Source organism: Aquila chrysaetos, chromosome 2 (genome assembly GCF_900496995.4).
Source record: "Aquila chrysaetos chrysaetos chromosome 2, bAquChr1.4, whole genome shotgun sequence".
Taxonomy (NCBI): Eukaryota; Metazoa; Chordata; class Aves; order Accipitriformes; family Accipitridae; genus Aquila; species Aquila chrysaetos.
Genome location: NC_044005.1, coordinates 51,630,537 through 51,642,718, shown reverse-complemented (window position 1 = coordinate 51,642,718; position 12,182 = coordinate 51,630,537). Strand labels below are relative to the sequence as shown.

General features: G+C 36.7%; 1 protein-coding gene across 4 annotated transcripts in view; it reads right to left on the bottom strand.

Annotated features, from left to right (window-relative positions):
- MRPS5 (mitochondrial ribosomal protein S5) overlaps window positions 1-12,182 on the bottom strand; it is a 68,108-nt gene that overhangs the window by 36,539 nt on the left and 19,387 nt on the right. For all 4 annotated transcript variants that reach the window (XM_030039067.2, XM_030039077.2, XM_030039087.2 and 1 more), the window contains 2 exons: window positions 5,437-5,562; window positions 4,916-5,149 (listed from right to left, as the gene is read on the bottom strand). In XM_030039067.2, coding sequence (XP_029894927.1) covers window positions 4,916-5,149; window positions 5,437-5,562 — 360 coding nt within the window. The remainder of the gene's footprint in view (window positions 1-4,915; window positions 5,150-5,436; window positions 5,563-12,182) is intronic.

The following is a 12,182-nucleotide window of genomic DNA, read 5'->3' as shown; positions in this document are numbered from 1 at the left end:
GGTAAGAATAATTTGAACAAACATATCTAAAGTGAGCTTTATTAGTTGCTTCCTTTTAAAAATGCCTCAAATATGTTTTCTTACTTGACTCCATTCATTCAATCTCTTTTAGAATAAGGTCAGTGAAAAAACAGCATATAGCTCTTATTTATAAAGCATTGAGGTTTTTTCATTTCTTCAGTAAAATCAACTTACGCAAAGAAAACTAGCTTAAAGAAAAAATCCAGTTAAAATAACTTCCCAGAAAGTGTAATACTAGTTGTTATAATTACAATACAGCTCCTGTTATAATTAAGACATGACAACTGTTAAATACATTCGTTGTGCTCTATTAGGGACCCCAACCTCCAACTGCAATCAATATCTCATCTTTTTAAGTACAATACACACAGGGAAGTAAGATGCAAACAGTCTCCAAAGACTGTCCAAACTAAATAACCAGAGTAGCACAAATGAAGAAAAATAATCATTTTTTAAAATGGTAAAGCAAGACATACAAATTTAAACTGCTTCGTTTGAACATCACACAGAAAACAAAGCTGACAGAAGAACCAAGACATCCTCAGAATCTGTTGAATATTTTGATCACAAGCTAACCTATACATCCTCTCCAAATTAAATCTGAAACTTTCTTTTAGAAATAACTGCAACTCACCACTTACACTGAAGCATTTTTGTTAAATTATATCTGATATTCTTCCTAATTCTTTCCAACTGCAAAAACACTATGAAAAATAACTATCCACAGCATGTTATGAGAACAGAATATTTTGGGTTTTCACTGGCTGGCAGGATAAACTGCCTTCTTTCCTAAATACTGCTCTAAAACTGTAAATGAACCCCAAATTTCATATACACTGAGCAAAGGCTGTAAATGGTTAAAAAAATAAAAAGGTAAATCACCAAATGGGTCACTTCCATTGTGACCGAACTATTATCCAATATTGTTCAGAATATTCCGAAACTTGTATCAGACAATCAACAGGGATTCAAAGAAAGTATTCAAAGAAGTGTTTCTTGATACATATTTCTGTGAAATTCCAGAAAGGAGAGGGGAAGGATAAAACAAAACAATACATAGCTACTTCAAATAATCAAGAATCACACAGCCAGACTTTTTTTTTTTTTCTCTTTCAATTTCAAATTCTGCCTGAAAAACAGTCTTTGCAATCAAAGACAATTACAGCATCATTTATTTTGTCTAGTAACAGTTAAGGAGTTTTGCATTGTAAAATAAAGATAATTTCTACGTCACATCTGTGTTCGAGTCTCTTCATCACAGTGGTAATGAAACATTGAATACAGAGCTCTGTTCAGGTGAATATTACCTATTCAGCTCTACGTGGTGAACATACTCTTTTCACTGCACAGAAAGTAAGTTTCTGCTCTGTCATTAGAAGGGACTTCAAAGCAGTAAGATGTTTTTGCAATGTCTTACAACATTGTGGGGGAGGAAAGAGCAAGAATAATGGAGAGCTCTGGGCACGACATGGGCATCTACATGTACTGCCCCTCCAAAGACGGTAAGACAAATGAGAGGGCACAAAACCATGTAAACTGCAGCCCAGTCGGATCTTATCCATAGGCTTCAACCCTCACACATGCTGTAAGAAAAGGCAGCAAGCAAATCCCTTAGGCTTGGCTTTCAGCAGTCCCACCAGCATTTCTCAAAATCCCTTTTATAGCACCAGTCAAAAATGCTGCAAATCATGGATACTGCCAAAAAGATCCCATTTTCTTTGAGTTTCTGTTTCAAAACCTGATGACCACACAAACGCCTGAATATAAATTGCAAATACATTTGTTTCCTTTTATGCCATTGAGAGCATACTTATAATTGCTCTATATTTTAATACAGATACATTTTCCACAAGGAGTATCCTATTATCAGCTTGGTTGTGGAAAAAAAAAAAAAAAAAAAAACTACTGACTTTGAAAACAATTGACAATGGATTAAAATGCAATGTCTTGGTATAAGAAGCAGAATAGATGAGAGATCCTTCCAACCTCCTGCTTTTCCAATTTATCTCATGAACAAGAGCATTTTAGTATAACGTAGAAGACCAGTGTTAATTAAAGCATTTAATACTTATTTTATTTGGTGTAGTTACAGTGAGATTCTTGAGAAAAGCTGAAAACAGTATAATGGGGAAGAACTGGGGACTCATTCCTTCACCAAACATTGCTTTATCATTTACACATAACCTCCAAGATGATTATAAACATCATCTCAGCACAATTTACAGATTTGTTAGTCTACAAGACGCAGACTTCTAGCTCACGGTAGAGGATATGAATGCCAACAGGCACTCTGTTCCTTCTCGGAAGCCTCTTCAGTTGCAAGGAAACATTATAAACTTGGAAGAAAAATAATTTTATTCCCAACCGAAAAAAAACTGTTCTTTCTCTACTCACAGATAGCACAATAAGTAAAGGTCTAGTGGAAGAAGATCCCCCTGAAAGAATGAAGTATATACCATCACAGTATGTTCCAATTTTATTTATTTATTTATTTTAAACATATTGGCCAATTGCAACCAAATTAGCAAGATGTTGAAGGCTAACTACACTGAGGTTTCTAGAAACTTCCTGGACCTGTTTTCATTAGAAAATATGAATGCTGCTGAAAGGAAGCTGCAGCATATGCTCAACCTCCATTTGTTCCTAAAGGATCCAATACCAGAATACCAGGAAGGGCTGAACTGCCAAATCTCAATCAGAACTCATTCTTGCTTAGACACCAGGGAATCCAGCCACGCTGTAGCCTCAGGACAAAAGGATTCATTGGGTTTGGTGGTTTTGGGTCTATTCATCCTACCACCTTGCCAGTGCTTTGCACACAGCCAATGTCCCAGTACCCCTGCAAAATCATTAATTCTCTGAATAAAAAGATGCTGAAAGAACTATGGGGACCTGAAAATCCCTGCAGTTTTTAACAGATTAGAAGGAACTTAGTGTGTACTAATCAGAAACTGCTTTTTCTCAAGCACATTTATAATACAAGCTGACAGTTTCATTTTCCTATTTTGATTGTAGTACCCTTTCCTCTTTTTGGCAGAACTTGACCTGACTACTACAGCGTTCACACAGCCAACTTTAATGCAAGTAATCAACATCAATAGTATCAGCCAAAAGCAAAATCAACACTGGAAGGTAAAATTCATACATGTATAAATGTTGTTTGCAACAGCTGCCACTTCTTTTAGTGGAATAAACTACTTTAAAATACATTTGAATTTAAAAACAACATAGTCTTGTGTTCAAAGTATGACACTAGAACCATGAAGTGTTCTTGACTTTCTCTATATTCTGCCACTGACTTATGGGGAATTTGGAACAATTCATTAATTTCTCAAATCTTCCATTTTTCAGCTGTAAGATTCAGTGACAGTCTGCCAAGTTCATTGTCACGTCACTGCCTTCCATAGAATATTTGCTTTCAAGGTAATAAAATGAAACACAGGGAAGTAAATATAAAAAAATCTTTCATTTGTATACTACAGTATTATGCTGATACTAAAACAGAATGAATTGCTCTTAAAATTGAAGACAACTAAAAAATACTCAAAGAGATTGTCAGGCAAGCTCTTCTTAAATTCACAAGGCCAATCTGAGGGAAACAATATGTATCAGACACTACAGCAGCAGAAGCCACAAAATCATCTATACCAGCTACAGGAATGGAAAACCTGGGAAGGTAACAGAGAAGTGGTAGATAGCAACAACTGCATGAATTTATAAAACAGAAAGCCACAAAAATGCCAGCATAACTTCAATCTACACAAAGGCATTAGATCACACAGGAAAGACTGCTCTCAGTACCTTATGGCTTCGTTCAATGCATGTCTGAATTTTTAATTAACATCCAATAGAATGTAACCAGAAAATATTCATAGACAAAGAAATTAATAAACAAAGCACCAGACAGACTGGGGAGCAAAGGTGACTGCAAGAAGATCAGACAACAATATAATTGTTATTCCATGCACATAATTTCCCATTTATGTTGACTTGCTGCAATATATGTTCCAAGATCCAAGCTTGCACTGGGAGAACATATTCCTGGACAAAGAGATCTCTGAAAATATGAACAAGCTCAACACTTAGAATGACTGCAACAAGCCTGAAACAACAGTGCTAGAAAACATCAACTGTCTTTCTTAGCTTGTCTTACTATAAAAGCCTACAGAAAGATGACAACATACAAGCATCATTAAGTGCTTCACAAGAAAAACTCAGCTGAATATGAGTAAGAACTCATTTTCGTATTTAATTAGTTGAAAAGAATTAGGCTTCTAAATGTTAAACAAAGCTACTACAGAATTTCTAGTAGTCTGAATAACATAATTGTAAAAAAAGTTCAGGTCACCTCTCCACTCTACATATAGAACCTCTAGTTTCACTATGACATTTAACTAGGCAGCAAAAAAATAAATAAATAAAGAACTTCTATTAGCTACATTCAAACTACATAATCTTTAACCGTATTTCATTATTTGAACTAGAAAAAAAAGCCTGATTTATCCCACAGGATCCTTTAAGAAACTATAAAAAAAAAAAAAAAGGCTGTGTTTCATACTCAAGACAACTGATGTTGAACACAGAAAAATATTTCCATACTTCAGGACTCCTATAATAGTCTACAAAATAATACAGTACCCTGTAATACAGTGTAACATCATACAGTCTGTAACATAATACAGTAGCTAACAGCTATATTAAAATAAGCAGTGATTTAACAAATTTCACTTGTGTTAACATAACTTGTTCTTTGATTTAGCTGCCTTGCTTCATGTATGGGTATGTAAGAGTACAAAATCGATTTTTAATCACAGGAAAAATTTGGAACTCACTTTCTCTGAGCCCCTTATCAGAAAGGCAAAGTAAGATTAAGACAGTTCATCAGTCTTCTTACCTCCATTAGGACCTGGGTCAGGAGGATCCAGAATGACACCTCCCCAACACCTTCCACTCCATCCTCCCTCTCTCTTAATTTTTATTTTTCTTTTCTTCTCCCATGTATCTCTCCGCTGAACAATTTCAGACTGAATTCTCTCTTGTTCTTCTTTTTTTCGTTGGGTAACTGCCTGCACTCTCCCGTTTTGTATCAGAGGAGCATTAAGACCAGGCCAGAGGAAACCAGAACGTCCTTAACAGAGAAAAATAATGTTTTATGCCAAATTAGGACCAAAACTCTGCACACTGGAACAATGCAATAAAATGGAAGGTTCTCACATCTCAAGTGTGTTTTATAATACAGAATTTATATTTAAAAACTAAGAATAACATTAAACAATCAGGATTTTATTTAAAAGACAAAAAAATCTCAAGCAGTTCTGACACCAAATTAACAGCAATTTGTCAATTCATTAAATCAAGAAACACTATACACAGAAAGGTCAAGACATGTCTTCAGCTCCTTATTTGTGAATGTACCTTCACCAATCTCCTGGCCTCTATTGAGATTCTTCCTTAGCTTTTTCTTCCTTCTCTTTCCTCTTCCCTTCTTTACTCCCACACCAGTCTCTGCCAAAGCTCCTTTCCATAGCTCATCAGCTGTCACTGAAATAAAAAAGCTTTCATAAGTAATGTGCAAGTACAGCTTATATTGGAAACTGAAGCTGAAAAAAAACCAAACAACCCAACTTAAAATGTTAACCCTTGCTCGATCTTTGCTGGGATTGAAACTGCAGGATTACTGCCTTGCTAAGTGAGTGATTTCCTGCTACATGTATATGTACCTGGTGCAGAGATGTGCCTCTACTCCTGATGATTGCAATTAGCCAGGCACACAGCCAGGTGCATGGTTTTTAAAAGGATTTTCAAAATCAATTTAAAGGCAAACATTCCTAACCAGTAACCAGTAAGGTATTAATTCCCAGGTCATTAGAAGAAAATCAACTGTAACTCAGAGCAGCAATACCTGTAAGCATTTATCCAAGGACAAATATCAATGACAGTCAACTTGAATCAGTCCCAAAAATATCCAAGGGTTTGTGGCTTTTTAAAGCAGACTAAACACAAAAAGTTAACCAACAACATAAATCTGCTGCTGTTCTCATGTTCTAACAAATCACAAGGTGCCCCTTACTGCCTGTATAAATGCAAGGAATGTATGACACTTTGAACAGTCTCATCACAGAGCTCAGGCTTTGGTCAGGCGTCTTCCCTCAGTGGCTGTGTGCAGGACATCTGCTGCACGAAGATGTTTCACCCAACATACAAGAGCACAACTTAGGAAGAACGTATTCAGTAGTTAACTTCAAACTGCTATTTGCCCAACTGATGGAAATATAGGATGTCCTCATAACTTAGACAAAACCAAACTACACCAAAATGAAACTGATGATCTGAAGACGACACCACAGACAATATTTCATCTTGTTAGTCCAGACAAGAAGGCTATCACCATGGAATACACAAGTGTCACCATTGTTACATTTGCAGATTAATGCTATTATATGCTTCACCCAGGGGCAATGTTACGATGGCAGTTTAAATCGCTTGTCTTCTCTGATTAGAAACTGATTTTGTGTATTTAAAATAGACAAAAAAAGTCAGTAAACACTTTTAACTAGGGGAATTAAAGTAACTATGCTCAAATTGCTACAGTTTCCCATCAGCAGTTCATGCTTGTTAGATTAATGCATGTGAGAGATCCTGCCCCACCGACTGGCAAACGCATTGGAACTGGGGAAGCTCTGCTATGTTGACAATATGGTGAGAGACAGGAGCTATCCAGATTTCCAGAGGTACCACCAAGTGCCCAGGTTGATTTTTGTATTGAATAAGTTTGTATAAGGTGTCAAGGTGGCTCTTCCAAAGGTATGACGCCCATCTCCTCAGTCAAAAATCCGTTTCAAAGTGGGATGCATACATAACTGTGATACTTTTTTGAGAAGTACAATCCTGAATCAAGTAATCAAAGCTCAGTACATTGGAAAGCAAGCATACAAGGAAGGATACACAACACTGCAAGTTCAGGAAGCTACAAAATAGTATTCCCTCAAGATGGGCAAGAGCAGAATGGCCTAGGAAGTCACTAGATGCCCAAATAACATACTGAAGGAATAGTACAACAAGCCAAAATATGTAATACAGATTTCGGCTGTATTATAGACAAGTAGAAATGCCCATGGTTAACAGCTTATATGCTGTGAGGCAAGAACTGTATTTGCTCCTGGGTAGGCTTTAGTCCCTCTAAAAAAGAAATTTCTATCTGAAATTACACTCTCTTTTCTAGACATTCAAGTGAACCCTAATGTCCAGAGGTTTATGGTTAAAAAAATCCCACAAACAGTAACTGCATCAAATGGCTTGAAACCAGTGTCTGAACTGTCAGCCACTGAAAAAATTTCCAGCTGATTACAACAAACTGATGCATGTAGCTGTGTGCTAAATGAAAAAAATAAAAAAAAAACTTCAGCTGCACAGAAAAACTTCATTGCTGACTCAGCATGTTACTTTCAATAAAAGCCAAACTGTGATAGGTACTGGACTGTCTACAAGCAGTGAATATTACCGTAAGATAATACTGCATTAAAGTTCAGTATAGAAAAAGACTGGTGGTAAGCAGGTAATGTATGCTGCAGCTTTTCATGTTCTAAAGTGGACTATAGGACTATTGCACAAGTTGGAATGTTGACGATCAATCATGCTAAGCTTCTTAGCTTATTCAAAAACCACTGTGTAACTAGCAATTTCTTTTTTTTTATTATAATCCTGCTAGCCTGGAAACATGGAATTACAATAAAGGTATTTACATTTTTCTTTGCAGGGTTATTTTTAAGCTGGAACAGTTCCCCAGTCTACTGCAGTTTGTGTGGCCTCACAAAGGGTCGTAACAGCTCCAGAGGAGGCTGCAGAGGGGCAGCAACAAGCAGTTGAGAGACAAGAACAGGGAACTCTTGACCTGGTAATACACTCAAAAAAACCACCCCAGCACTTTGAGCTGTATTCTAAATATTTGTACGATAAGATCACTTAATCCCAATAGAGGAAAGTAACAAAAGTAACAGAGCAAGAAGATTGTTTTGTACCATAGAAGACCAGTCAATGCCAACAGATCCAGTGAGATGAAGTCAGACTGAGTAAAGTTTTGGCCTCAAGCACCGCACAAATTCTGACAAAATTAGAACCAGATGAAAACATCACATTTGGTACCAAAGTGCAGTTCATCTAATCAATCTACAATAATATCATCATGTGTTTGGAAAGCAGCTGAATTTAATGAAATACATCAGAAGCCTGCGGGCTACAGAGCTGAGAGTTCTTTATAAGATGGCAGATATCACACTGATTTTAAGAGAAAGTGACAGGGACGAAATATGGAAGGGACAGGCTGCAGTCAAGAAGACTACAGTGGTGGGGACACTGCTTACGACAGACAAACAACGTAGCAACGAAGAAAATAAAAATCTGACCATTAAGAAAGGTCAATCTGAGTTGGCAACAACGCACCAAGATGACTGGAGAGCACATACATAGGCAGGAGAATGTCTTGTAGTGAAGGAAATAATCCCAAATAGAAATGAGGAGCACTGTACTGCTTTTCCCATTTGCAGAAGTGCTCTGAAATGAAGACAGTACAGTAGGTATGCAGTCTTTCAGTGATTTGTGGCCTTACCTTTATTTTGTCTTTGTAAAATGGGAGGCTGCATGCATTCCTCCAGAGCTAAAATAGACCCAGTCACAAAAGCCACCACATATTTCTAGTCAGTTACCAAAAAGCCCATAGTTACTAACTGAAAAAAATAAAAGAAAATATATAAGACTTTATTTTATGGCCCAGAAAAAGATCTACTATTGAATTTTGCTGAAAGCATGCTTTATGCAAGCCGATCGCTAACAACAGCTAATAGTAAGTTTGTATGACACCACTCCATTTTTCTTAATCTACATAAAAGATGTCTAATATTTTGAAAAGGATTTGGATTTGTTCCTTTTTATGCTCTCCCTGAATTTCAGGAACCAGACAGCCCTAGTGTTTACTTCAGAGGAAGACGAATATTAGACCACACCTTAGTAACTCACAAGTATTACCAAAAAGACTTGCTGTAAACTGTATCAGAAAACAGTATCCTAGATCCTGATAAACTGAGATTAAAAGCAGATTTCTTTGCCTCCTGCAAGATGAGTTCCCATCTTGCTTAGAATATAAACTACAAAGAAAGACAAATAACAGTAAGTTGGAAAACTGAAGGCAGTAAAAGGAGAACAAAGAATCAACTTTCTAAAACACGTAAGAGGGCTCACTTCTTCCACTTACAAGCAATTTTTCCATAAGTTTTTTGATGACAAATAGCCTTGTGGCAGCACAGCAGCAGAGATCCAAAGACATTAATATTAATGATATGATAAAAAGACTAGTGAACATGTTATAATAAACATGCTTCTTTCAATGGACTGTTGCCCACTAATGCCGTTACATCTATGCATCTGTATTACCTTAAGGAACTTAGTAAGGTCTTTTCAATCACTAACATTTTGTTCTAGGTTTCAGCTTGGAATAAATACTTTTATTAGCAGATGAATTCTAGAAAGGTATGACATTTCAACTCCTTTCCTTCTCCAGACACCAATGGTTTTGCCACCATCTCCAAACAAAAACAGGATTTGGAAAAAATACTTCACACACATGAAACATGAAAGAGCATCTGCAAAGGGAATATGCTGCTTACATATTCTAACACAAACTGCACGATAAATTACACAGTCTAGGCTCAGCTGCTTAATGACCACAAGGAGATGGTTTTTCTCGGAGGCAGGTCAAAGGCTTAAAAATCAACTCCTCTAGGAACCAAGCCTCACAAACCTCACTACACTCGAGTGCAGAGGGCATTCCTTGACCTTGTCTTCTCTGATGAACACATGCTTACCCATCTACAGAAAAGAGAATGCACTCTTGTCAGATCATTTATATGTGTTCAAAAGCAGCCAAACAAATTTATAGAAGAAAAAGCCACCTAGAGCTATAAATTCAAAAAATTACATGTCACAAATCACTGACAGTCGCGAGGTTTTTCTAAGGAAGCAACCCTACATGCTCATCCAATTCTCACTTTCTTCCAATAGCATCAGTTGCTGTTGGAGACAGGATGCTCATTTAGATGGACATTTGGTCTGATGAGGCAAGGCTTTTCTCATGTTCTAGAAGTTCATTTTTAACCTACTCCTCTAAGACACTACTGTAAAGTATAGTTTTCACATTCAGTATCTGTTGGTTTTGAAAGACATTTCTGAAAAAACAGCATGGACTCCGCAAGTTCTTAGAAAACACACATATTTCTATCACCTCACCACAACTGGAAGCACTGAGGACTGATTAAGAATAGTCCAAGCATTAAACAGGTATGAAAAGCAAATGATGGGCCTGCCCTCAGAGCTGGACCAGGTATAGCTGAAATAGGATGAGAATAGAGAAAAAAATGTCACTTATTTGAACAACTTCACCTCTTAGAAGTTCCAGTTGTAGAACCAGACATCGTTGTATGAGATGTTAAAAACAAACACACATGCAGTCTTCTCTTCTCTGACATGGTCGTACTTTCAAAAGTCTACTGTCACGGCTAACATTTTAAGGATGTGCATCTCTGATAAGAACTATGCAACTGTATACTAGACAGTGAAAAGTCTGTTCATGTCCCACATAGCTTATGAACAAATTCTTCACTGCTGAAAATTACATTTCAGTATTTGTTCTGAACAGACAAAGCCTTGAGAGAGAGAGGTCATTCTGTCAGTTTTCATGAACAATTAGTATTAAGTCATCCTTCTAAAGCAGGATGTGCTCAGAGTCCAGAAAGACAATGAAGTTAATCTTTATAACACTTCAATTATGTAGCTAGCACCTAATACAGGTATTCAGGTGAACACTGTAATTCACTCACTTTTAAATTACAAGAGTTCTCAGTGGCAACTCCACTGCCAATAAATTGATATCCCATGAAATCAGAATTTTTAGCATGGCACTGACACGATGAAACTAAATTATTAAGCAGTCTCACCACTGAGGTACAGGCAGAACTGGATTATTCCTATTAAATTGGGGTTTCTGATCTCTCAGAAAAAGACAACTGCAACCCTGTCTTATCAGAGCTAACTAAAATATTCTACAGGAGTTCTAAACATTAGGCTTTCCTTGTAAAATGACAGCTTTCTTCAGAAGCCTGGAAAGCCCGATAGCAGTTAATTTTTTAAAAATCTTTGATGGGTTTTTAAAAGCATTGGCTTTTAACTTACACTTCTGTTATTTTTGGTAATAGATCACAACAATATTTTGGCATTCTTTCACCAATTTAACCAAAACCAATTATCGAGGCTCCAAAGCCAAAGAGAACTATGGTCAGATGCTTCCTCCATTTGTAAAATGGAAGCCAGCAATGACTAAAATGCTGTTCAGAAATCTTTTCAAAACTCTCAAACTTCTGGTAAAGCTACACATCCAGTAACAGCCACCTTTCGGTAGACCTGATTGATGCATAAACCTGCTTGTTGTGATGAAGCAGACCATTAAATGAATCCTCAATCACATGCCAGGGTGCTGTTATCACTGTAAAATTGAAAGTGCTGTACTTTGTTTAAGCTGCATGTTGCTGATGATCTCAGAGAATTAATCACTCTAACACTGTCCTTGTAAGTTACGTACATTTCCATTATGGGAAATAATTAAAATTTACAATTAAAAATCTTTTAGGAACCAGTGTTTAAATCACATCAATCTACAAAATGTCCCAATAAGACGTCTTTATGTATTAAGTTTGGTACTTTGGGTTCCATTCATAATTTCCATGCTAAACAAGGGCTTTTTTATAATTTCATGGCTACTACACAATCACCAGATGCCCAGAATCAATTACTGAAGAGCAAGGCAAATATGCCAATTCAGGGAAAAAATTATTTAGAGAAATTAGAGAACACAGACAAACACTCTGCACATTGAGCTTGTTTCCAAGTGGCCATCAGAACTCTTCACCCTAAAAGCAATACTTCTTTTCTTCCGACAGGTTATGGGCGGCATTTCAACTGTGCATCTCTTGTAAAAATTCTGCAACTGTACATTCAACATGTAGCTGTTCACAGTATTTCAACAGTTCAAGTGGCACTGAACATTAACTCAATTCCCCGAGTGCACCACTGGAGATATTTAAGGATCACTCACCATAGTGAAGATGTACTTAAGA